At 38.7% G+C, this 27,054-nt stretch overlaps 1 protein-coding gene and 1 pseudogene across 1 annotated transcript in view; one reads left to right on the top strand and one right to left on the bottom strand.

The window, feature by feature from the left end:
* Poln (DNA polymerase nu) overlaps positions 1-27,054 on the top strand; it is a 165,144-nt gene that overhangs the window by 8,482 nt on the left and 129,608 nt on the right. Inside the window, exons 3-4 of the mRNA XM_048784045.1 lie at positions 17,379-17,458; positions 20,559-21,056. Of these exons, the coding sequence (XP_048640002.1) occupies positions 17,379-17,458; positions 20,559-21,056 (578 nt within the window). The remainder of the gene's footprint in view (positions 1-17,378; positions 17,459-20,558; positions 21,057-27,054) is intronic.
* Positions 17,515-18,468, bottom strand: LOC107139085 (annotated as a pseudogene).

The following is a 27,054-nucleotide window of genomic DNA, read 5'->3' as shown; positions in this document are numbered from 1 at the left end:
TATATATATATATATAAAATTGTTTTTTTTAAAGAGAGAGTGAGAGAGAGAGGGGGAAAGATAGAGAATTTTTTAATATTTATTTTTTAGTTTTCGGCGGACACAACATCTTTGTTGGTATGTGGTGCTGAGGATCGAACCCAGGCCGCACGCATGCCAGGCGAGCGTGCTACCACTCGAGCCACATCCCCAGCCCCTATTGTTTTTTTTTTTTTTGGTACTGGGGATTGAAATCAGGGGCATTCAACCACTGAGCCACATCCCCAGCCCTATTTTGTATTTTATTTAGAGATAGGGTTTCACTGAATTGCTTAGCATCTTGCTTGTGCTGAGGCTGGCTTTGAACTTGTGATCCTCCTGTCTCAGCCTCCCCAGCCACTGGGATTATAGGCATGTGCTACCATGCCTGGCTATTTCTGATTATAATTATAGCTTTTCTGTGTCTGTGCCACCTAGATCCCCTTTCTCCAGTGTCAATGACTGGGGCATTTGTTGTGATAGTTAATATTTCAGCTTCCCCTGGCTCAGTCCTTGTGTTCCCCAAGCACACTCTTTTTTTTTTTTTTTTGGTTTAATATGATTTATTAAACCGATTGGCATTCTGAAATAAAATCACTGATGTTAGGGACAGAAGCTATGAAAAAAAGATTTAACAAAAAAAATGAGAAGAAATTATATCCCATCTATGTATGATATATCAAAGTACATAAATGCATTCTACTGTTATGTATAACTATTTAAAACAAATTAAAAAACTAAAGATTAATTAATTAAAAAAATGAGGGATTCTAGGAAAGACAGAAATCAAAAACAAACAAAAAATCCTGTAGACAATTAAATATAAAAATCCAAAATATCAATAATCTAAAGTTAGCGTAAACAAATAGTAACTATGCTCTTCTTTTTAAAAATTTTTTTATTAGTTGCTCAAAACATTACAATGATCTTGACATATCATACATTTGATTCAAATGGGGTACATAATTTTATTTTTCCACGTGTATAGATTGCAGGATCACATTGGTTATACAGCCACGTTTATACATAGGGCCATACTAGTGTCTATTGTATTGTGCTTCCCTTCTTATCCCCCCTCCCCTCCCCTCCCCTCCCATCACCTCCTTCTACCCAATCTACTGTGACACATTTCTCTCTTTTTTTCTTCTCCCTCACACCATTTTATATGTAATTTTGCATAACCATGAGGGGCTCCTACCATCTTCCGTGCAATTCCCCGTCTCTCTCCCATTCCCACGCACCTCTCATCCCTATTTAATGGTAATCTTCTCGTGCTCTTCCTCCCTGCTCTGTTTTGAGTCACCCCCCTTATATCAAAGTATTAAGGTCTGTAAACAAGTCTGGATGGCGCCTGGCATTTTGTCAGAGGGAGTGGTTAATGTTAAGGTCTGTAAACAAGTCTGGATGGCGCCTGACATTTTGTCAGAGGGAGTGGTTTGTGAAGTAACGCTAGCGAGCCATTAAGTGTGGAGATTTTTTATTGGTTGACTGTTGTATCTAGTTTATGTTAATTAAGATACGCTGTGTGGAATGTATATATACCCCTCCTGTCCTACAATAAATGGCTCCCACTCCTGCTGTATCAATGTACACAAGTTGCTCGTCACCCCCCGGTTATTTTGCTGCAGCCAGACTGCGGCATCAAAGAAGACATTCTGCATTTGTTTTTTAGGGATTGGCTAGCTTCACTTAGCATAATCTGCTCTAATGCCATCCATTTCCCTGTAAATGGCATGATTTTGTTATTTTTTAGTGCTGAGTAATTTCCATTGTGTATAAATGCCACATTTTTTTATCCATTCATCTATTGAAGGGCATCTGGGTTGGTTCCACAGTCTAGCTATTGTGAATTGTGCTGCTATGAACATGGGGATGTAGCTGTGTCCCTGTTGTATGCTCTTTTTAGGTCTTTTGGGTATAGTCCAAGAAGGGGAATAGCTGGGTCAAATGGTGGTTCCATTCCCAGCTTTCCAAGGAATCTCCATACAGCTTTCCAAATTGGCTGAACCAATTTGCAGTCCCACCAGCAATATACAAGTGTACAATTTTCCCCACATCCTTGTCAGCACTTTTTATTGTTTGACTTCATAATGGCTGCCATTCTTACTGGAGTGAGATGGTATCTTTGAGTGGTTTTAATTTGCATTTCTCTGATTGCTAGAGATGGTCAGCATTTTTTCGTGTATTTGTTGATTGATTGTATATCCTCCTCTGAGAAGTGTCTGTTCAGATCCTTGGCCCATTCGTTGATTGGGTTATTTGTTTTCTTGTTGTTTAATTTTTTGAGTTCTTTGTATACTCTGGAGATTAGGGCTCTATCTGAAGTGTGAGGGGTAAATATTTGTTCCCAGGATGTAGGCACCCTATTTACCTCTCTTATTGTTTCTCTTACTGAGAAAAAACTTTTTAGTTTGAATACGTCCCAATTGTTGATTCTTGATTTTAACTCTTGTGCTATAGGTATCCTATTAAGGAATTTGGAGCCTGACCCCATGAGATGGAGATTAGGGCCAACTTTTTCTTCTATTAGACACAGAGTTTCTGGTTTGATTCCTAGCTCCTTGATCCATTTTGAGTTAACTTTTGTGCAAGGTGAGAGAGAGGGATTCAACTTCATTTTGTTGCATATGGATTTCCAGTTCTTTCAGCACCATTTGTTGAAGATGCTATCCTTTCTCCATTGCATGCTTTTGGCACCTTTGTCTAATATAAGGTAGTTGTAATTTTGTGGATTGGTCTCTGTGTCTTCTATTCTGTACCATTGGTCTACCTGCCTGTTTTGGTACCAGTACCATGCTGTTTTTATTACTATTGTTCTGTAGTACAGTTTGAAATCTGGTATCGCTATACCGCCAGTTTCACCCTTCCTGTTTAGAATTGCTTTTGCTATTGTGAGTCTTTTATTTTTCCAGATGAATTTCATGATTGCTTTTTCTATTTCTGCGAGGAATGCCGTTGGGATTTTGATTGGCACTGCATTAAACCTATAGAGTACTTTTGGTAATATTGCCATTTTAATGATATTAGTTCTGCCTATCCATGAACAAGGTATATCTTTCCACCTTCTAAGGTCTTCTTCTATTTCTTTCTTTAGGGTTCTGTAGTTTTCGTTGTATAGTTCTTTCACCTCTTTTGTTAGGTTGATTCCCAAGTATTTTATTTTTTTTTGAGGATATTGTGAATGGGGTGGTTGTTCTCATTTCAGAGGATTTGTCACTGATATACAGGAATGCCTTTGATTTATGCGTGTTGATTTTATATCCTGCCACTTTGCTGAATTCATTTACTAGCTCTAGAAGTTTCTTGGTAGAACCTTTTGGGTCTTCTAGGTATAGGATCATGTCACCCGCAAATAGTGATAATTTAAGTTATTCTTTTCCTATTTTTATGCCTTTAATTTCTTTCGTCTGTCTAATTGCTCTGGCCAGTGTTTCTAGAACTATGTTGAACAGAAGTGGTGAGAGAGGGCATCCCTGTCTTGTTCCAGATTTTAGAGGGAATGCCTTCAGTTTTTCTCCATTTAGAATGATGCTAGCCTGAGGCTTATAGATAGCGTTTACAATGTTGAGATAAGTTCCTGTTATCCCTAGTTTTTCTAGGGTTTAAACATAAAGGGATACTGTACTTTGTCGAATGCTTTTTCTGCATCTATCGAGATGATCATATGGTTCTTATCTTTAAGTCTATTGATGTGGTGAATAACATTTATTGATTTCCATATATTGAACCAGCCTTGCATCCCAGGGATGAATCCCACTTGATCATGGTGCATGATATTTTTGATATGTTTTTGTATCCGATTCGCCAGAATTTTATTGAGGATTTTTGCATCTATGTTCATTAGAGATATTGGTCTGTAGTTTTCTTTCTTTGAAGTGTCTTTGTCTGGTTTAGGAATCAGGGTGATGTTGGCCTCGTAGAATGAATTTGGAAGTTCTCCCTCTTTTTCTATTTCCTGAAATAGCTTGAAAAGTATTGGTATTAGTTCTTCTTTAAAGGTTTTGTAAAACTCTGCTGTATACCCATCCAGTCCTGGGCTTTTCTTGGTTGGTAGTCTTTTGATGGCTTCTTCTATTTCCTCAATTGATATTGGTCTGTTTAGGTTGTGTATATCCTCCTGACTCAATCTGGGCAGATCATATGACTTAAGAAATTTACCGATACCTTCACTATCTTCTATTTTATTGGAGTATAAGGTTTCAAAATAATTTCTAATTATCTTCTGTATTTCTGTAGTATCTGTTGTGATATTGCCTTTTTCATCCTGTATGCTAGTAATTTGAGTTCTCTCCTTCTCTTCGTTAGCATGGCTAAGGGTCTGTCGATCTTATTTATTTTTTCAAAGAACCAACTTTTAGTTTTGTCAATTTTTTCAATTGTTTCTTTTGTTTCAATTTCATTGATTTCTGCTCTGATTTTAATTACTTCTTGCCTTCTACTAATTTTGCTATTGTTTTGCTCTTCTTTTTCTAGGGTTTTGAGATGAAGTGTGAGATCATTTATTTGTTGGTTTTTTTCTTTTTTTAAGGAATGAACTCCAAGCAATGAATTTTCCTCTTAGAACTGCTTTCATTGTGTCCCATAGATTCTGATATGTTGTGTCTGTGTTTTCATTTATCTCTGAATTTTTTAATTTCCTCCTTGATTTCTTCTGTAACCCATTGATCATTCAGTAACATATTGTTCATTCTCCAAGTGATATAGGATTTTTTCTTCCTTCTTTTATCGTTGATTTCCAGTTTCATTCCATTATGATCAGATAGGATGCATGGTATTATCTCTACTCCTTTATATTGTCTAAGAGTTGCCCTGTGACATAATATATGATCTATTTTTGAGAAGGATTCATGTGCTGCTGAGAAAAAGTGTAACTGCTTGATGTTGGTTGGTATATTCTATATATGTCAATTAAGTCTAGGTTATTAATTGTATTATTGAGTTCTATAGTTTCTTTATTCAACTTTTGTTTGGAAGATCTGTCCAGTGTTGAGAGAGGTGTGTTAAAATCTCCCATAATTATTGTATTGTGGTCTATTTGACTCTTGAACTTGAGAAGAGTTTGTTTGATGAACATAGCTGCACCATTGTTTGGGACATATATATTAATGATTGTTATGTCTTGTTGGTGTATGGTTCCCTTGAGCAGTATGTAGTGTCCTTCTTTATCCCTTTTTATTAACTTTGTCTTGAAGTCTATTTTATTTGATATGAGTATGGACACTCCTGCTTGCTTCCGAGGTCCAAATGAGTGATATGATTTTTCCCAACCTTTCACCTTCAGTCTATGTATGTCTTTTCCTATCAGATGTGTCTCCTGCAGGCAGCATATTGTTGGATCTTTTTTTTGATCCATTCTACTAGCCTGTATCTCTTGATTGGTGAGTTTAAGCCATTAACATTTAGGGTTACTATTGAGATATGGTTTGTACTTCCAGCCATATTTGTTTATTTTTGTTACTTAACATGATTTGTTTTTCCTCTTTGAATAGTTTTTCCTTTACTGTACTACCTCCCACTGTTGGTTTTCATTGTTATTTTTCATTTCCTCTTCATGTAATGTTTTGCCAAGGATATTTTGAAGTGCTGGTTTTCTAGCTGCAAATTCTTTTAACTTTTGTTTATCGTGGAAGGTTTTAATTTCATCTTCCATCCTGAAGCTTAATTTCGCTGGATACACGGTTCTTGGTTGGAACCCATTTTCTTTCAGCGTTTGAAATATGTTGTTCCAGGATCTTCTAGCTTTCAGAGTCTGTGTCGAAAGATCAGCCGTTAACCTGATTGGTTTACCCCTAAATGTAATCTTCTTCCTTTCTCTTGTAGCTTTTAAAATTCTCTCCTTATTCTGTATGTTGGTCGTCTTCATTATAATGTGTCTTGGTGTGGATCTCTTGTGATTTTGCACATTCGGCGTCCTGTAGTCTTCTAGGATTTGGAATTCTGATTCATTCTTCAAGTCTGGGAAGTTTTCTCATATTATTTCATTGAACAGATTGCTTATTCCTTTGGGACCTCTATACCTTCCAGTATCCTAATAACTCTTAAGTTTGGTCTCTTTATGTTATCCCATATTTCTTGGATGTTCTGCTCATGGTTTCTTAACAGTTTTGCTGAGCTGTCTATGTTCTTTTCTAGTTGAAATACTTTTCTTCATTGTCTGATGTTCTATCTTCTAAGTTTTCTACTGTGCTGGTAGTACTCTCATTTGAGTTTTTAATTTGGTTTATTGCTTCCTGCATTTCCAGGATTTCTGTTTTTTTTTTTTTTAAACAACCTCTATTTCCCTGTATAGTTGATCTTTTGTTTCTTGGATTTGTTTATGTAATTGATTGTTAAAGTGATCTTTCATTGTCTGAATTTGCTGTCTAATGTCTTCCTTGAGACTCCAGATCATCTGAAGCATTTATATCCTGAACTCTTTATCTGACATTCCATCTGCTGCAGCTATTACCTCTTCTAAAGTTGAGTTGACCTGCATTGCTTGTGGTCCTTTCTTTCCTTGTCTTTTCATACTGCTCACGTTTCTTTCCAGCTTTGTGAAACTGTTGTGTTATTGATTTTCCCCCTATATATTTATATTGCTCTTATGTAGTTCCAAAGTCTTTCTTTTGTGGAGAAAGACAATGTTAACAGTTCCCAATGTCAATAGTATATCATCTAAGCACACGTTTTCCTTATTACTACCTTTATAGCTAGACTCTATGTCTACAAATATTGGTTTCAATTATCATTTAAAAATATAGTCGTTAGTTTCATGAAAGGCATACCGTTTCTGGTAGCATGAAGAAAACTGAATTTCAGGTGTAGGATGTTATGTTTAGGGGGAAAGGCGTGAGGGTATGGGGCTAATCTAACTTAGTAACTTTTGAGAGCTCTAACCAATAGATGGGTAATTTATGGAAGAATGTATAGATTCAAACTCCTATCTGTATTTATAAGATTACCCTACTTATAAATAGTAAAATATAGGGGGTTGCAAGTGGGATAGAGGGAGTAAGAAGGAGAAAAGCAAATAACAAGGAAAGAAAGAGAAAAAACGAGAGTGGGAAAAAGAAAATAAGAGAAAAAAGAAAAGAAATAAAAGGGGGGAGGGAGATGGGGCATATGCAATTCCTCTATATTATATTATTCTGGTGATTCAGTTGTTAAAGACCATTTTCATGTACCATTCTTGGTTTCACATATGTTGAGGTTGTGAGGATCAGAGGGGGAAGGGTAGAGGATACTGGATGAATGGATGAAAAGAGAGGGAGAAGAGAAAGAAAGAAGAAAAAAAAGAAAGAAAAAAAATGTATCTCAGAACTCTGTTTTCTTTTCTTCCAGTAGGTGGCGTTGTCTATTCCTAGCTTGAGTCTCTGCATTCAGGGTGGTGGTGGTAGCCAGTGTGAGAGGACTTGAGCTTCCACCTGTGGCCTCTCTACTGTTATTCTCTGTGATGTAAACCAGGCACTTGAACCTATGCAGAACCAAGCTGGTAGCCACTCCCACCGGTTGATGAGTTTTAAGGGTTGTTGGGATTTTCCAAGATGAGTTCCATCCGTTTTTCTCGTAAGGTGTTTGATGAGGGGGGGTGTTGGGGAGACCTTATGTTTGTCCAGAGCTCGGTCTGGTGACTGCGCAGGCGGGCGGCTGGGCCCCTCCTCCAGTTGGGGTGGTTTGTCTACCACACCGGCGGGCGGTTGGGCCCCTTCTCCGGGTCACGTGGTCTGCCTACCGTGCAGGCGGGCGGCTGGGCCCCTACTCCCGTTGGGGTGGTCTATCTACTATGCAGGCGGGTGGCTGGGCCCCCTCTTCGGGTCTCGTGGTCTGCCTACCGCACAGGCGGGCGGCTGGGCCCCTCCTCCAGTTGGGGTGGTCTGTCTACCTCGCAGGCAGGCAGCTGGGCCCCCTCTCCGGGTCGCGTGGTCTGCCTACCGTGCAGGAGGGCGGCTGGGCCCTTCCTCCAGTTGGGTGGTCTGTCTACTTCACAGGCTGGCAGCTGGGCCCCCTCCAAGCACACTCTTTAGTAAACTTCCTGCTGGCAAATCTCAGTCTGATTCCCAGGAACCTGTTCCACTTGAAAGTGGATGTGGGATTTTGAAGTTGGATCATCCTCAGGTAGGCCAGCATTGATTACTTCATCACAGATTTTAGGTGGAATACAAATGGTAGCTGTGCTATCAAGATTTCCTTCAGAGGTGAGCTAGTCTGCATAGGCTGGGACAGTGCCATGCATTTGAAAAGTACAGGCAATAAAAGACAAAGGAACTAGGCACAGTGGTGCATGTCTGTAATCCCAGTGGCTGGGGAAGCTGAGACAGGAGGATCACAAATTCAAAGCCAGCCTCAGCAATGGTGAGGCACTAAGCAACTCAGTGAGACCGTGTCTCTAAATAAAATACAAAATAGGAATGGGGATGTGGTTCAGTGTTGAGTGCCCCTGGGTTCAATCCCCGATACCAAAAAAAAAAAAAAAAAAAAAANTCAACAAATGATATAAAAAAAAAAAAAAAAAAAAAAAAAAAAATGGAATGGAGTGGCTGTGGCTGGGGATAATAGACTCCTCAGAAGAAGAGACAGGGTGATGGCCAGAGGGGCTTCTTTAAAGCCTATAAAGCCCCAGGGGGCTGGGGTTGTGGCTCAGAGGTAGAGCACTTGCCAGGCACTGGGTTCGATCCTTGGCACCATTTAAAAATAAAATAAAGATATTGTGTTCACCTACAACAAAAAGATAAATGTTAAAAAAAAAAGAAAGAAAAAGAAAAAAAACCACCCCAAGCCACAGGCCAAAGACAGTCCTGAACTTCAGAGAAGTTTGAATTCTCAGCCCTGGCAAGTGTGCTGCTTCTGGGTCATTGACTTGACCAGAAAGAAGAGTAAACAGACCCTGAAATATATAGGATGTGAACCTTTAGATTGGTGTATTTAAATCTTCAGTACCAGATATTTCTCCAGAATTAGCCATTCTGTTAAGGGACAGTCCTCTTCCTAGTCACCCCCATGCCACCCTCCATCCTGACCCCTGCCACTTGCCTGAAAGTAGTGTAGTGGCTTCTGTCTTGGAAAATTAACACATACTTTCTCTTTATTTTGTAAATTTTAGGAAAAATTTTTTTTCAACAAAAGCCATAGTCTCATCACACATTGCCCTGACAAAATGTTTTTGCATACTTAGGTACACACAGTATATATAACATGTGAAAGTGTGCAAGTTCAGATTTTCTCTTTCTTGCTGTTACCTGGTCTCTCTTAGTTATTAAGTCAACATAAGGTGGCCAAGTAGTACTGGACCTATAAACGGAGTGTAAGAGTCTCATCAGGGGACGGAAACCATATATAATTCAAACAGGCAATGTTCAAAGCTTTATTAACTAGTGATAGGGTTAGCTACCAAAGAATAAAGAGAACTCTGACGGGTCTATCCTAGCAGACAGTATAGTGCTGAAAGAAGGGACAGATTTAGAAGAGTCATTTCCCCCAAGACAGATTCACTTGGCAGAGAGGGATGAATGGCCCAGAAGTGTGCTGAGGTGCTAGATAGACACTGCTGTGGTGACTGCCTCACTGAGCAAATGGCAGCATGCCTGTGAAACTTGGGAAGCTGCCCCCTTAGGTCTGTGACATGCGGGAGAGCGTCCTGGGAAGCAGCCAGCAAGAATGCTGCTGCATGTCTAGTGCACTAGCTAAGAGCTGCAGGAGCAAGAAATAGGACATAGGGAGGCCTCCTTCCTGACAGCATCCCTCCAGCACCCTCTGCTGACAAAGTTTAGCATTACTTCGTGCCCAAATTTTTCAGGGTCTTGCTGCAGTATTGCAAGCAGTACATTGAGGGCTGGATTTGTAGCTGAGGCAATAAACTGATAACTGGCACAACAACAGAAGTGACCAGTCCAGAGTGACTGCAAAAATCTCATCAGCGTGTACGTGCAGGGCCTAGATTCTTCAGTGCTGGCTTCAGGCAGGTGGAACTATGGTTCCAAAGTTAAGGGACACTGGATTTAATACACTGAGAAGGATGCCAAGATATGCTGCTAACATACTGTTAGGATAGTGCTTGGTACATTTCAAGAGATGGTTCAGACTGAGTGAAGTAGAAATGTTAGATATGCCATAGTAGATGATTAAAGAGACAAAAGTGGCTGAGTTATGTAAGGCCAAGAAACTCAGCAGATAAATGTTCTTGGACATTTATCTTGGATACTCCAGTTTGCCAAAGCTATAAATGCTGTGGGGGTGTGGTTGGGGTTGTTACCAGCTTCATGGAGGATCCCAGTGTGCCTATCCTCTGTAGACCAGGGCTGATGGTAGAAGATGCTCCAAGAATAACACAGCAAGGATAATAAGATTCTGAAATAGAGTTCAGGTGGTGGTGCCTGTCAGAAGCAGGGAATATAATTCTCATAAAGAATGGAGGAAAGCAAGATCCCTGAGGGAAAGGATCATGTGATACTATGGCATATGTAAATGGCAGTTATTACACTAGTCTTTCCCCGAGAAGGACCTATGGCCATTTACTCTGATGTCATACACTTAAACACTGGAGAAACATTTGGACACAAGGTCTGATATGAAAATTGATACCAGACCTGAAGTGTCATTGTGGTCCCTTTATTGGAATTAGGACATGGGGACTTGGGCAAGAAATGAGCCTTGGCCTGGATCCTGCTCATAATGGGTTCACAGGAGGGCCCATCCAGGAGCCATATTCCAAGTCCCAAAATGTTACTTAGAACGGATGTACTTTGTTGGAAGAATCCCCGGATATCAGTTCCTTGACCTGCAGAGTGAGAGCTACCATGGTGAGGAAGCCCAAGTGCATAATCTGAAACTGCTGTTCTTTTCCATTTACATCAGAAAGGAAAATCAGAAATAGTTCATATTCACTCAGGATGGACAATGTAAACTCCAGAACTATTCTGGATCAAGAGAATGCATTTCTCAGATCAATAATTTTACAATGTACCAGACACCTTGTTAGTTATATGTGCCATACACCCAACCCAGCAGCTGCCACTCTTCTACAACTTGGTTAAGTTTGTGGTATCCAATGTCCCTGCTTCAGGATCTGACTTCACCTGACTTTCCATTGTGAATTCAATGGAAATATGACAGAGACCACTATTTTGATGACATCATGCTAATCAGCATGAACAGGAAATGGTGAGTTTATTATCAGTTTTGCTGTGTTAGCTTATCATCACTGTGATCAAAATACCTGACAAGAACAACTTAGAAGAAAAGTTTATTTTGGCTCATGGTTTCAGAGGTCTCACAGTCCATGGATGACTGACTACATTGCTCTGGGCCTGTCATGAGAGAGAACATTATGGTGGAAAGGTATGGTTGAGGAAAGTTGCTCAACTCATAGCAATCAGGAAACAGCAAACATGTTCAAGGAGCCAGGGACAAGATATAATCTCCAGGGCACAACTGCAGTGACCTACTTCCTCTAGCTATGCCCCACCTGCCTATACTTACCACTCAGTAATCCATTCAAATTATTAATCCATCAATTGGACCAATTCACTGACTAGATTACAGGTCTCATAAACTAATCATTTCACCTCTGAACATTTCTATATTGCCACAGGAGTATTTCAGGGTACATCTCATATCCAAACCATAATAATGTCCAATAGGTGGGAGGTAAATGCTACAAATATTCTAGGGCCGGCTATTACTAAAGTTCTGGGAGATTCAGCGGTGTGGGACATGACAGGATATCAACTTGAAAGCAAAGGACAAATTACTGCATTCTTTTTTAACCTTCTACCACTAAGAAGGAAGCACAACACCTGATGGATATCTTTGGGTTTAGGAAATGAAGGCAGCATATCCCACATTTGGGGAAATGCTCCAACCTGTATGGTGAGTGACACTAAATTTTTATGGAGAAAAACCAAGAAGAGAAGCACTCTGTAAGGGCCAGGCAGTGAAGCAAGAGGCCCAGCCACGTGGACTTGCAACCCAACAGACCTTATGATGTTAAGAGAAATTATGCCATGTGACATTTACAGCAAGGCCCTCACAGGAGAATCATAATGCAGACTACTGGCGCAAGATAGTATCGTCTACAGAAAATAATTAGAATTTTCTGAAAAAGTGAAACAACAGAAGATTCCTATGATGCTACTAGTTTCTTATAGGGAAGGACCGTGAGACCATGAGGACATGAAATGTTCATGAAGCCAGAAGTTCCCAGTATGGACCAGTTCTATCAACCCCATCAAGGGCAATCCTTTCATTGTAAGTTAGAAGTGGTTGATTTGATATTAGATATGATGAGTAGACCAGCAGGCACAATCAGGCTGCCTGAGCATGTGGCCCAAGCCCCAAGGCATCATTAATGTTGGCATTGGTATGTCTTCTGTCGATTGTCTTAGGAGGAGGAGGACAATCTTAACACCAGCTAATAGAGGAATAAAAAGATTGAATTTGGTTCACAATGTTCAGTATGTGGGGCAAACCAAAAATTGGTTTCAGGTGCACTATAACCCAATTCTGGCAGCCCTGGAAGACAACATTGAGGGGAAATCAATGGGTAAAACTTGGTCATACACTGTGTGGAGAGAGAAAACATATTGTCTTATGGGAAATTATAGTGATTTGCCTGGTTGCCAGAGACCTGGAATAAGAAAAATTGAAAGATTTGTCCCAACGAGTTCTTGAGGCAAGGCGCATGAGTAGATCTATGGGATGGACACCAAGTAACTCCCATTCATGAACACCTACCATGGAGGATGGCCCAGACAATCATGTTAACAGAATGACTTAGGTCAGTTGACACCAGCTTATGTCCTCTTATGTTCCAGTGCTGACACATGCTTACTCTTTGAGCATGGGGCTGGGATGGAGGCTCTGCATGGGCCCAGCAGCTCCTACTCATTAGAGTTGCTTTATCTATTATCTGCTGAGCATCCAACCCTCCAACAACAGAGACCAAGTGCTGAGTTCCTAGTGGCACCATGCTTTGAGAACAGTCATTTGGTGGCAAATTGACAATGTTGAGCCCCCTGTACCATGAAAGTTACAGTGATTGACTTTATTGTTGTTTGTTTGTTTGTTTGAAATGGTGTCTCACTGTGTTGCACAGGCTGATCTCCAACTCCTGGGCTCAAACGGATTCTCTCATCTTGGCCTCCTAATCAGCTTGACTATAGGTGCTTGACACGGCATCCTTGTCCACAGTGGTTCATCTTGACTAAATCAGCATGTTCCAGGCATCGATTCACTTTTTCCATTCACAGGGCCTCAGTTTGCTCCATCCTTCAAGGGTCCTGGAGCACATGTTCACTGACACAAGGGTCTACATAAAGCTGAGGGACTGAAGCAGGGCCACATGACATCCTCCAGCTCCCTCACAGCTGCATACTCGTACTGCAGCCCAGTAGAGCAGTACAATGATTTGTGGAGTCAGCTCAGAGGCAGTGAGGGAGCAAAAACCTGCAGGTGTGCAGCAAAAACATTGCACACCAGTTACCATTGTTAGTACAGTGCCCCCAGGATGTAATATATGGGCTTGGAAACCAAAAGATGGAAGTCATCACTTCCAGTGATCACTTAGGAAATTTGTTTTCCATACACCTCTGGTTTCTACATGCTTACAGGTCTTAACTCACAGAGCAAAATCTTCCACAGGCACAGAAAAAGTGCCATTTGATTTCAAGCTTTGGCTGCTGCTCAGTCATCTCCAGTCTCCATGTGCTGAGAGACTGGCAAGTGAGGAGTGTAGTCTCCATCCTGCTAGGGTAATTGGCCTTGGTTGTGGGAGGAGGTACAATTACCAAGCTTAGGCAAGAGAACACCCAGGTGATTTGACTGGTCACCTTCCTGCCCAAATTTGATAGCAAATTTAGGGGCCATAGCCAGAGAAGGGCACAGTGACCAGGGGCTTAGCTGTCAGGGATGGGGGTTTGGGTCATTCCATCAGGAAGGCACCTAGACCAGCAGAGGTACTAAGCCAGAGTGAGGGTACCTTAGACTGAGAGTAGAGTAGGGAGATGGATGTCATTTGGAACCTGAGACCAGCTGCAGTGATAAGATGTTGTTCATCCCATGAACCTTCCTTTGCTGATGAAGGCCCAACAGGTCCTGCAGGCTCTGCTCCCAGAGGGAATCTGAAGCAAGGGCTCTAAGCAGCAGTGTGGACTGAAGTGATCACTGCCAGCACCTGGGTGCCCAGGTCCGCTGCTAGCAGCCCCAATGGTAGCCCCACCAAGTGACTGTTCCTGCTGCAGAACTTCTGTATCCAAGGACACAGCACTTACCCAGGAGTGAAGGATCCAACAATGGTGGGTGCTAGGGTATACAGACCCAGCTCCTTGGACACATGAGGGGACATCTTGCAGAGCCAGCCCAGGCCCAGAGCAGACCTTGAATGACTGATTTTAGGCAGCTTCTTCCTTGGTGCAGTTCTGCCACCTCCACTCCCTAGTTGCATTTCTGAGTGCAAACCTTTATCACAAAGTTGGCTTGCCAGGAAACCCAACCCACACATGGGTACATGGGTAGCATCTTCATGTACGTAAATGGGGAGATTTGGTCATTGTTTTCAAAACTGGAGTCATCTTCAGATTACCAGTACAGCTGTATGCAGCTGTATGTCATTCTTTTTTTTAATATTTATTTTTTAGTTGTAGTTGGACACAATACCTTTATTTTACTCATTTATTTTTTATGTGGTGCTGAGGATCGAACCCAGGGTCCTGCGAGTACGAGATGAGCGATGTACTGCTGAGCCACAACTCCAGCCCCTGTATGTCATTCTTTTTAATGGCTCTGTATTTCATTGTGTGAATGTTATATAATTTGTTCATCCATTTCCTTCTTGATATATATTTGTTTTTTGTGCTTTGCTGTAATGAGAAATATTGTTGTAAACCTTTGGTTTTCTTACTGTTGAATATATTTCTATGAAATGGATAGCCGAGAGATTTTTTTGATTAAATGATTATGTCTTTGTTTTTTAATGAGGTATTATTTATGTTTATATAATATGTATATTTATATATTCACATACCTTAGGTCTGTACTTTCAAAATTTCACAGACCTGCACCCAGCTTAGGGAATAGCATTACTAATGCCCCCTTTGGATCACTCCTCCCAATTCCCAAGAATGATATATGCATTTTTAAAAAATATTTTTTAGTTGTAGATAGATACAATACCTTTATTTTATTTATTTATTTTTATGTGATGCTGAAGATCAAACATGGTGCTTCACACATGTCAGGCAAGCACTCTACCACTGAGCCACACTCCAGCCCCTGATGTATGCCTTTTTAATTTTAATAAGTGTTGATCATTTGCCTTTTTAAAAGGTTCAACTATTTATATTTTTACCAGTGATGCACAAGACTCTCTTCCCCTCTATCTCCAAGAATGTTTATAGTCACATATCGATTAATAGGGAGAGCTTTCTGAGATGTGCCATCTAAGATGATTTTGCCATTGTGTGACCATCATAAAATGTGCTTACACAGACTGAACCACTTTGTGTCAATAGGTGATACGACACTGCTGTTGAATGTGTAGTCCATTGTTGTCTAAAATGTCCCTATTTGGACATGTTTCTAATTTTCATTTCCCTGTCTACTATTTGTTTGCTGTTTTACGTATTGCCCATTCCTATCCTTTGCTTGTTTTTCTGTTGAGTTTGTCTTTTCTTATCAATGTGTAGGAATTTGTTGTAGGCATAAATCCTTTCTCTTTTTTGTTCCAAATAGTTTTCCCAGTACATTATTTTCTTTCAGATGTGATTGTACCAGCCTTATTTATTAATCTGCCTCTTTTTATTGGATTGAAATGCTATTTTTGTTGTATATTCTCATAAATGCTGGGATCAATTTCTGGATTGTCTATTCTGTTCCGGAGGTCTTTTTGTCTGTTCCTGTTCAAATATCATGTTGATTGGATTAGAGTGGCTTTAATAGGATGTTATGATAATCTAGCAAGGCAAGTCTTTGTTTTGTTTTGTTTTTAGGTGTCAGTGGACTTTATTTTATATATTTGTATGCAGTGCTGAGAATAGAACATGCTAGACAAGTGCTCTACCACTGAGCCTCAACTCCAGCCCATGTCTTCTTTTTTAAAAATTACATTTCTTGTCTATTTTCAGATAATTAGCTTTTCACATGTCCTTTGAAATTACTTTAATAAATTGAAAGATCCCTGTAGGTTCTCTAATTGGAGTTGCATTAAATTCACATTTGAAAGAATTAAATGTTTTTATATATATCCTAATCCTATGTCTTTTTATTTTTAAAAAATATTTATTTTTTAGTTGTAGTTAGACACAATACCTTTGGTTTATTTATTATTTTAATGTGGTGCTGAGGATCGAACCCAGGGCCTCACATGCCCTAGGTGAGTGCTCTTCTGCTGAGCCACAACTCCAGCCCCATATGTCTTTCTATTTTTATAGGTCTTGTTTTATACCATTGCATAAGATTTAAGTTTTCATTATTGAGGGATTTATACCCTTTTTGTTAAATTTATCCCTAGTAATTTTTTTTCTATTATAAATGAAATATTTTCCCCCAATTTCATTTCCTGGTTGTTATTGTTCCTGAAAGGCCAGTTATAGGTGAAGAGCAGACTCCCAAGTCATACTTACTGTTCAGCTAGGTTTATTAAAATTAGAATCTGAATTAGAGGTTTGTATTCATGATGTTTTACTGAAACTCTTATTGTCCCATTTCAGCATTATTCAGTGTAAGAACTTTCTTGGTGGGACTGGGGAATCCAGCAGTGGTAGAGCATTTGCCTAGCATGCTTAAGGCCCTGGATTCAATCCCTGGCATCACACAGGGGAAAATCTACTCAAGCTCTTAATACTGCCAGGTGCATTGGCACATGCCTATAATCCCAGCAAATCAGGAGTCCAAGGCAGGAAGATCACACCTTCAAGGACAACTTCAGCAACTTAGCAGCGCTCTAAGAAACTTAGAACCTGTCTCAGAATAAAAAATAAAAAGGATAAGGATGTAGCTCAGTGGTAAAGCACCTATGGGTTCAATCCCTTGTACCCAAAACAAAACAAACAAAAACCCCCTAAAACTTTAATACTTATAATATTTTTATAAAATTTTGACTTTGAGTTTTTTTAGAATCAAATATTCCAAAGCAAATGCCACGTAATTATTTTAATAAACATTTCATAATTACATATATTTGCTACCAGTTAACTTGAAAATACTTTAACTTCACATAACTATTTATTGCAATGGCAGTGTGTATTTGGGTTGTAAATTTTGTTATATTGCTTTAAGAAAGTTAATGAGTACATAGTATGATTATAGAGGCTATTTTCAATTCTTAGTTAATTGTATTATTTATATTTTAATGTTTATTTAATGTCTTTTATTCCTTTTTATTCTTAAAGTTGTAAAACCAATAAGCACATCCAGTGTTAAGGATTCAGTAATACTTAAAGATGGAAAGAATCAATCACTAGAGAAAAAGGTAAATCATTGCAAATAGAGATAATTCTAAACAGATAACCTTCATTTGTTCAACAGTTTTTTTATTAAGTGTCCTGTATATGTACTGTGGATTCAGTGGTTGGAAAAAAAAAGAATTCTTGCTTTTTTTTTGTAGGTAATATTTTATTTCTGTAATAACATATTTATAGTTGAATATAAATTAAAGGCCTACTTGCACACCAAAGCCAAGTCCTTTGGATGGTTCAGTCAATGAGGTAAGACCTCCAGCTGGCTCACAACAGAAACGTCCAGGTTTTGGAATTTTACCCACTTTGAGCTCATCAATATCCTTTGTTGTCAGATCCTCATAGTAGTTGTCATTTATTTGAACCGTTGGTGTATTTACACAGGCCCCTAAACATTACACCTCTATAAAGGTGAAAAGTTTGTCAAATATCATTTCCCCAGCCTTTATTCCAACCTTCTTCTGAATGGCCTCCAGTATGCTGTCAGTTTCAAAGCAAGCAAGTGCAGAACTGAATGTGATACTTTCCAACTAGCTTTCAATTATACATTGTATAAAAAATTGTTACTTCATATATACTCATTGGAGGTACTTGTAAAATTTCTGCATCCTTGTTCAGTTCATGGCAGAGATGGGCAACTACCCATTCTGCCTTTGGGCCAAATATAGGACTGGAAGCATAGCTGCTGCTGTGTGCCCTTTCTCCGCTTATAGTTTTCTGGTGTGAAATCAAATTTTGAGGTATCTATGGGTTATTCTCAGGAGTATCCCTGTGTACAAACAAGGCTGTCTTATGCAAAATTCCTTATATGTCTTTCCCAAGGGGTGGTGAGGCCTGCCGCCCAGGCCCGGAGAACCAAGAAGAAGAACATGGTGGAGTAAACTGTTCGCCTTTCCCTAGTCACAACAAGCAAGAATCAAGTTCTTGCTCTTAGAGAGCATGTAATTTAATTTGGATGAGGAAAGGGGAAGACAGAGAAATACAATTGATCTCTACCATGATGTGCATTAAGTTCTGTGATAGGAGTAAGTTCACATTGCTCTCAGAATAATAGGAGAGACATCTAACCCTGCTTTTGTGCTGTTTCAATTTACTTTTCTGGGTGGTGGGGACAGGAATTTGGGATGTCTTTCTGAAGTATGAAAGTTATATCTGAATTGAGTTCTAGTAGAGTGGATGAGGGGCTGGTCAGCCTGAAGACCCCACCTTTAGAGAGTGAGGGAAGGATGCGGAGATAATTTTTCAGGGTAAGGTAAGAGAGCTTGAAATTTTGGACTAGTGGAAATAAATAGAAGCTCAGAAAGGCTCAGGTACAAAGTTTACAGTGGATGAGTTAAGTGGTTCAGTTATAGAGGAGAGAAGAGGTTATATCATTAAAGACATTGTGTATGAAACAGTGGTAGAGAGCCTAGTAGTAAGAGAATGGACTCTGGAGCAAACTGTCTGTTCAGTTCCTATCCTACCTTATTTATTTATTTATTTTTTTGGTACTGGGAATTCAATTCAGGGGTACTCTACCAGTGAGCCACATCCCTATCCCTAAAGGGATGTTTTATTTAGAAACATGGTCTCACTGGGTGGCTTAGCACCTTACCATTGCTGAAGCTCGCTCCTGTGTCAGCCTCCTGAGCTGCTGGATTACAGGCGTGTGCCACTGCACCTGGCCCCATCCTAACTTAATTCAATCATTAACCCCTATAACAAAATGAGGATGGAATCTCTGTCTTGATAGAATGAATAGTATTTGGATCTCAAATTTTGAAAAGCCATGAACTTCCCAACATGTTTTAAAATTAAATTTAAAATATTCATTGGCTGGAGTTGTTTGTGGCTCACTGGTAAAGCTCTTGCCTAGCATGTGTGAGGCACTGGGTTTGATCCTCAACACCACATAAAAAAAGAAATAAAATAAAAGTAACGTGTCCATCCACAACTAAAAATAAATAAATAAATAAATACACACACACACACACACACACACACATATATACACATATATATATAATTTAAAATATTTGTTACAAGTTTAAAAAGTTGCAAAGGTCATAATTTCTGGTATGTTGTTAATATTAACATTTTAAAAACTGTCATACAAACATTTAAAATATGTCCACTATGATTAAAACTACACTCTAGAAACTTGATATCCATAATCATCCCTTTAAAAAAATATACATGCAAGATCATCAGTGGTCTGAAAGTTTATATTTTTCCTTTTCTCATTGAATTCCTTTTATTGTATATTCCACAGAATTTTTAATTAACATTAAGTATGTTTTTTAAAACCATATATTTCTCTGCAATAAAAATAAGTATGAATTTTAAATTTTGCATGACCTATGAGCAAGTGTAAATTTTTTTTCAAAATTATTTTAAAGTATGCAGTTGTCCCAAGCAACATGAATACATATTATAAGATTGAAAGTAAACTTTAAAACAAAGGGTTATTATTAGTTAATCCTATGATGAAATGGATAGGGGTGACTTTTCCCCTCTGTTAGTTTATGCATCTATCAAAGTGTATTGCATATTTCTGGAATGAGAAAAAAGGATCACTGCTGAACTGTTTTTTTTTTTAAGAAAATTTAGTAGGTAGAGTAACATTCTCAAAAGTTTTGGTGATCTTATTTTCTCTATAATGGGGCCTATTGGAAGCTGTAAATAGTTAACCCTCACTCTTATGCAGGTATGCAGTTTCCTCCCATCCATCTCTCCATCTCTCTTTCGTGATATGCATAACTACCTTAACTGGGGCTACTGTTTGTGTTGAGCTCCTGCTCATTCCAGCCCCAGGGTACAGATGTGCATGCCTCTCTTGGTAGAGAAAAATAACTACTGCGGAAGACCATATATAGTTTCATTAAAAAGTATGGTCAGAGGGCTAAGGATATAGCCCAGTAGTAGAGCATGTGCTTAGTATGCACAAGGCTCTGAGTTTAATCCCCAACACACACACACACACACACACACACACACACACACAAAATGTGGTCATAGATAATGTGAAGTTCATGTTCTCACATTATCTTAGACAGGTTTTACCAGGAATTAGTTTGGTTTATTGAGCTGCCTTAGGTATCAATGTTCTGATGAAATATTTTCTATTGATTACAGAATCCTAAGTCTTTAACAGGCCAGACGTCAAGAGGTTCCACCAAGCCTTCTCCTCATTCCTCCAGTACTGGGCTCACAGGTCAGCTGTCTGCTGATCAAAAGCAGAAAAACATCTCATTGGCTTCTTCCAGGTGTTCTGTTCCACATTGTGATCAAGAGGCTTCAGACCTACAGAAAATGGAGCATAAGAAAAAGCATTTCCTAAATGAAAATATTAATAATGAAAATAAGGAAAGCATGAATCTTAAAAGAAAACATATTATGTATAGTAACTCATCAGAGAAAACAAATAAATACTTGGCATTGGAAGAAAATGCTGGTGAGGTTAAAGCACAGCTAAATTCTGGGGACTCAAGAACCTTTAAAAAATACCTTTGTGATATCAGGTATTTGGATGATCAGTCAAAAAACCAACTGATGGAAATGCTCAAGCAGGCAGCTGCACTGGTAGTGACTCTAATGTATAAGGATGGTTCCACCCAGCTAATAGCTAACCAGGTTAGTAAACAATGGTAGGTTTTGTTGTTTTGGCTTCATAAAAGAAGCCCCTTTATGTCTGATTTTGATAGAAAAGCTATAAATAAGATTTTAAGCCTTCCCTCCCCATGAATGGTAAGTGAGTGATGATGTAGAATTTCCATTAGTTTGTTTTTGGTACTAGGGATTGACCCAGAGGCACTGTACCACTGAACTGTGTCAGAAATACCAGGGTGCCACAAGAAATGAAACATGCACTCTGAAGTGGATTGGTAAGGCAAACTTTACTTCTACCAGCAGTATGTGCTACTGAACCTGGCTAGCAAGTGCACCTGGGTAGAACTGTCCACCTACTTTTTATCCCTAACGTAGTACTGCCCCTTGCTCTGATAGGAGGAGCTTGATGTCATAATCTATATATAGATTGGCTAATTTTAAAATTGGGCAGGGCAAAGGGAAGGCCTGTAGTTAAAATGGCTCAATTGGATCTTATGTCCCAATTAAGGTTAAATACTATATTCTGCAAATGCACCACTGGACTTTATATTTCTCAAAAGTCCCCCCCCCCTTTTCTTTTTCATTTTTATTTTCATACCCTTTGGTATTTACATCCATCCTAGATATATTAACTTTGTGAAGTGGAAATTGCCCATGATAATGAGTTCTCCCCTTTTTAGCAGATCAGGTAACCATCTTGGTGATGAAGAACACTTGGTAAGGTCCTTTCCAACTTGGTTGTAGCTTGTCTTCTTTCCAGGTCTTGATTAAAATCAAGTTGCCAGGCTGGAAGTGAATTGCAAACTCCAAAATGGGAGTCTGAGCAGCAGCTCATGATAATTATACCAGCAAAGAAAAAGTAAACAGAAAAAGCTCAGATAGGTCTCAAATTGACTCAGAACAAATTTATAACTCTGGCAGAGCTTTTTGTGATATTTATTAGGCACCTCTGTATAAAATCTTCCTTTATAACCTCCCAGTTTTACTTACTTTCAGGAGGACTAACACAAATGTACATGTAAAAGAACCATTGTCTTATCTTTTAAATGTCCATGTATGGTTGTGCTTTGGTTATGTTCTCCTGCCAGGTGTTTAAGACCAAGTTGGTAAAAATTGACTTTTTTTTTCTTTCTACTGTTAGAGTTAGCTGAAAAATTTAAGGGATCACTCTTGGGAACTTATGAGAAGCCTCTTGGATCCTTTAGCTTTTCTTCTATCAGTTGTGCTATCTGCTAGGATAGATCAGGGTCTCGCTGACCACATGTGGCTTCCCTTCGAAATATAAAGGTCTCTAGTGACCTTCCTCTTTGCAGAATGTGCACTGGTTGGCTCCCTGTTCTCTAGGTCCTCTTGATCCCCCTGATTGGGATGTCAGATGACTTACTGCAGTTGCAAGTCCCTTAGAGAAATCCCATTGTTCCCTGAGTTTTGACTGACCTAAGAGGACAAGGGCCAGAATATTGGCTACTTTTTTCCCTTAGCCATTTTACTTTGGGCTCCAGATTTTGGTTTAAAACATTCAGCAGGTCAGTTTCACCAGTCTTTAAAGTAATAATAACGGATTATACTTTAAGGTGTATAATTTTATAGTAACCCCTTTTGTTTGATTAAGGTTAGTATCAGTACTAGAAGTTAGCTTTATATCCAATCTGTCCCATAGGTAATGGTTTATTGTCTCTAATTAACTCAGGTTTTTCTGTTAGAAGAAGTGCTTCTGCAAAACATTAACAGGCAACAGTTACACATTTTTATAAGAAAAATACAAAATGAAATTAACAAGAGCAAAAATATTCCATTTTTATAATAGCTATGAACCAAGAAACATGATTTTTATAATCCTAAACCTTTACTTATTTATTATATCCCCTGTTTAATTTGATATCATAGTAATCTTTAACAACAAAAATATATTATTTGAACATAACTTTAAATGAGCTCACTAGCCTACTTTGAAGCCATCTTAACATGGAATAGGGTGAGAGGCTGAGACTTATCTCAGTAAGATAGGGCAAATAACACAATACAACATTATATCTGAAACATGAATTAAACCAAATTTTTTTGTGGAAAAAGTGGAAAAATACTTCCATGTTTTACAATGTCAACCTTTAAACAAATTAGGCTGTCCTTATTGTCTTTTTTTAAATATTTTTTTTTAGTTATAGGTGGACACAATATCTTTATTTTATTTGTATGTGGTGATGGGGATTGAACCCAGTGAATGCATGGTAGGTGAGCACTCTATCTCTGAGCCACAATCCCAACCCTGTCCTTATTGTCTTTAAAAATACACTTAAATTCCCAGCCCAATGTAAAAAGTAACACAAAATATTTCTCTCTCTCTCTCTCTCTCTCTCTCACACACACACACACACACATACACACACATATCTTATTAAGAAGAGGTTACCTTTATCCAGTTACAGAACATTAAATGACATAAATAAATCCCCAGTTAAATTTGTTATTTCTATATAAATCTGAAGATTACCTCTACATGCCACTTTAGTTTAGAGAATACCAGCTTGGTAAAGTGTTCCCCTAAGCTTTTAGTTTTGTGCATTTCTCTAGTCACATATATTTAGTGTGTCTGGCAAAACTGACTCAATTCATGTTTTAAAAATTTGTCAGAAAGACAATGGATCCCCATTAATGCCTCTCTCTGAAAAAATGTATATACACATTATATTATATTATATATTTTTTCTTCTTCCTGGGGCAAGTTATTACTTCCTCCTTAAACAAAATCTTGGTTGAGATAACACTGATCACCTTTCTCAGGGTCCCTTTGGCCCAGATGGCTTTACTGTTAGTAGACCTCCAGCAAAGCAGGCTTTGTTTCCTTTTCCTGGGCAGCACTTGCAACTGAAGTTGTTGCTCTTTGGGTGAGAATGTTATCTGTGCATTTAATTCACATAACAAGTTTTATTCCAGGAGAGGGATGGACAATCTGGATATATATAAAAAAACAAACAGTCTAAATCTTTTTCTCCCCAGGTTGCATTCAAGGGGTTGGAGCACAGGATATTGTTGAGCCTGACCTGTCTCCTTTATCACTATCATAATGCCATCAACTTTAAGTGAGTTCCCCACTGTCGATTATACTCAGATGCTCCTTTGGGGCCTTTTTATTACACGAGGCATACTGATATTCAGTGGAGGAGGCCATTTTCATCCTTTAGGCTTTCTTGAAGATCCTTTTGCATAGGTTGCCAACAAAACATAAGTTGACTTTTGTTTCTGTTCCTCCTAAGCATTATATATCATAAATGCACTATTAACTAGTTGTGAGGGGGTTATGTCAGTTTGTCCCCTTTGTCCAATGAAGGTCATAATGACCCTCAGAGACTATTAGGGACCTCTCTATATAGAAATCAGCATGGCCAAGACACAGATGCCTGCATACATGGGGACTCCAGGAGGCCCTTGTATTTTAGCTCTGTGGACAGCAGGGAGGCTTCCACCCAGAAGTATCCCCTGGCCAAATGGGGCATCCTGCTAGATCTTAGAAGGGAAGACCATTTTTTATCCCCAGGTTATGACCTAATAGTGCTGGAATCCATTGATTTGTCCTTAGTGACTGGTAGCTTTCATCCTGAATAAGATAGGATAGTTAATCATCAGACACTCAGGGTAATGGCCTCCAATTAAGGCTTTTTTTAAAGGTAAAGGCTATCCAATGGAGTTAAACATTCCAGTCAATTCCTTTGTCCCAGAGCAGTGGTAAATGGGAAGGGGGTGAAACCAAATGAAGTTATAGAAAAATTCCAGACTTAAAGACTAAACGGGCATAGTCAATTAGAAAGTTATGGGCCAAGCCAATTGTCTTGGTACCCTCCCAATGCCTGTAGATACAGAGTCCAATCATTAGCCCCAACTTTTTTTTTTTTTAGTATCTGCTCAGTGCAGACTCTGATCAATGCCTTTATCTACAAGCCATAACCCTCTTTTAGACTCCTCCTTGCATCACTGGAGCTCCATTTTCTTTCATTCAACCAAATCTTACTCCTTTTTAATAAGATGAAATACCTTATTCTTTTAACATACAGCTAAAACTTTTTTAATACCTGTTAGAATTTTAACTCTTAGTAACCTTGTTTTTAGGTTAAGACCTAGAAATAAACAATCTTAAGCCTTTTTTTAAATTCACCAATTTATAAAAAACACATTTAATAGACCCAAATATATGTTACCTTATGGAATTAAAGAACCCAAGAATACTTGAATTTATACTTAGTTGATGTTTTAGTATTTTAATTGTAAGTTAATCAGATGTCTCTTCTAACAAATACATTTATGCATGTTAATCCCACTTATGTTAAAACTAATTTACCTATTTCTAATTTAGGTTACCCATGAAAACCAAGATATTAAACGGGTTTAGTTAGTACTAAGTCAGTTATTTCTGCCAAAGAAAAACCTTCAGAAGCAGTGGACATTGCACTTTAAACATTTTATAGAAACTAATACTGTTTGGCTGGCCACCTAGATAAACATGTGGGTTAGTAGTTTCAAAGGAATTTTTATTCTTACCAATTTAGATTGACCCTTTTGTTAAAGTTTTGTTTAATTCATGTTAACTGAAAGGTATTTGGATCCATTCATTAAATTTATGAATACTCATTTATCTATAAGCCAATTTTGATACCATGTACATGATATATGGACACAAGTATATATGTAGACACAATATATGTGTGCATACCTGTGTACAGTACAGTACACAGGTATGCACACATATATACAAAACACACAGGAAACAAAGGTCTTGAAGCTTTTTATCAGGTACTAAATCCCTACATGTGACCCAGACATGAAAAGAGCCTGTGCAGCTAGGAACATTAGGAATAAAGTCTGTCAGCCATGGTGGATACGGAAATCAAAGGTTCAACTGGTCACTTGTCCTCCATGGGTGCAGGTTTACTCCCATCATCACCACTGTTTATTTTCCCTGTTTAGGATTCTTCAAAGGAAAAGAAGATTCGTACATATGGGATCTTTCCATTGTTCTTCCTGTCCCTAGGCCTAGAATTTTTATTCCCCATGTTTTGCAGGCCCATGTAATTAAGTTTTCCTCTGTGTACTCAATCCCTGCTTATTAAAGGTTTCTTGCATACTCCGAGCCTCCCATCCCTCCTTCTTGGACATGGTCTTGTGTTTCTGAATAGAGTCTCAGTCATACTTACACAATCTCTGGCATCTGTTGACCACGAAAGAAGTACTTCTCAGTTGCTGCAGTGCTTGCTTGGGTCCTACTGTGTTGCCAATCCACTTTTGATTTTGGGTCCATTGTTGGCTTCAGGAATTACAGTCATTCTCCCCTCTAGGCTACCTCGAAAAGGCAGTGGGATATATCTCCTCTAATGAGGTGTATCCATAACCCCTTAGGCAATGTATGGAGCCCCACACTGGGTGTGAAAACGGTTAGAAATACCAGAGTGCCACAAAGAATCAAACATGTGCTAGGAAATGGGTCAGCAAGCTTGGCAAACTTTACTTCTGCCAGAAGCATGTGCTACCAAATCTGGCTAGCAAGTACCCCTGGGCAAGCAGTCCGCCTGCTTTTATCTCTAATGTAGCATTGCCCCTTGCTTTGATAGAAGGATATCTGGGTTACAGTCTATGTGACCAGTTAATTTTAAAATTGGGGAAGGCAAAGGGAAGGGCTATAGTTAAAATTACTACAATTGGATCTTATATCCCAATTAAGGTTAAATACTTTATTCTGAAAATAGACCATTGGACTTTCTATTTCTCACAGATTAATTTTGAGAGTCTCGTTTTCTTAATAATATTGAGTTTTCTGATCCAGGAACATGGGCTATCTCTACATTTATTTAAAACTTTAATTTCTTTATATATATAATATATATATATTTTTTTTTTTAATTTATTCTTTTATGTGGTGCTAAGGATCAAACCCAGGCCCTCGCACGTGCTAGGCGAGGACTCTACCTCTGAGCCACAGCTTCAGTCCCTAAAACTTTAATTTCTTTTTTTTTTTTTTTTTTTTTTATTTTTT

This window comes from Marmota marmota, unplaced genomic scaffold, assembly GCF_001458135.2.
Source record: "Marmota marmota marmota unplaced genomic scaffold, marMar, whole genome shotgun sequence".
NCBI lineage: Eukaryota > Metazoa > Chordata > Mammalia > Rodentia > Sciuridae > Marmota > Marmota marmota.
The sequence above is the reverse complement of the archived record's forward strand: the minus strand, read 5'-3'. Positions and strand labels throughout refer to the sequence as shown.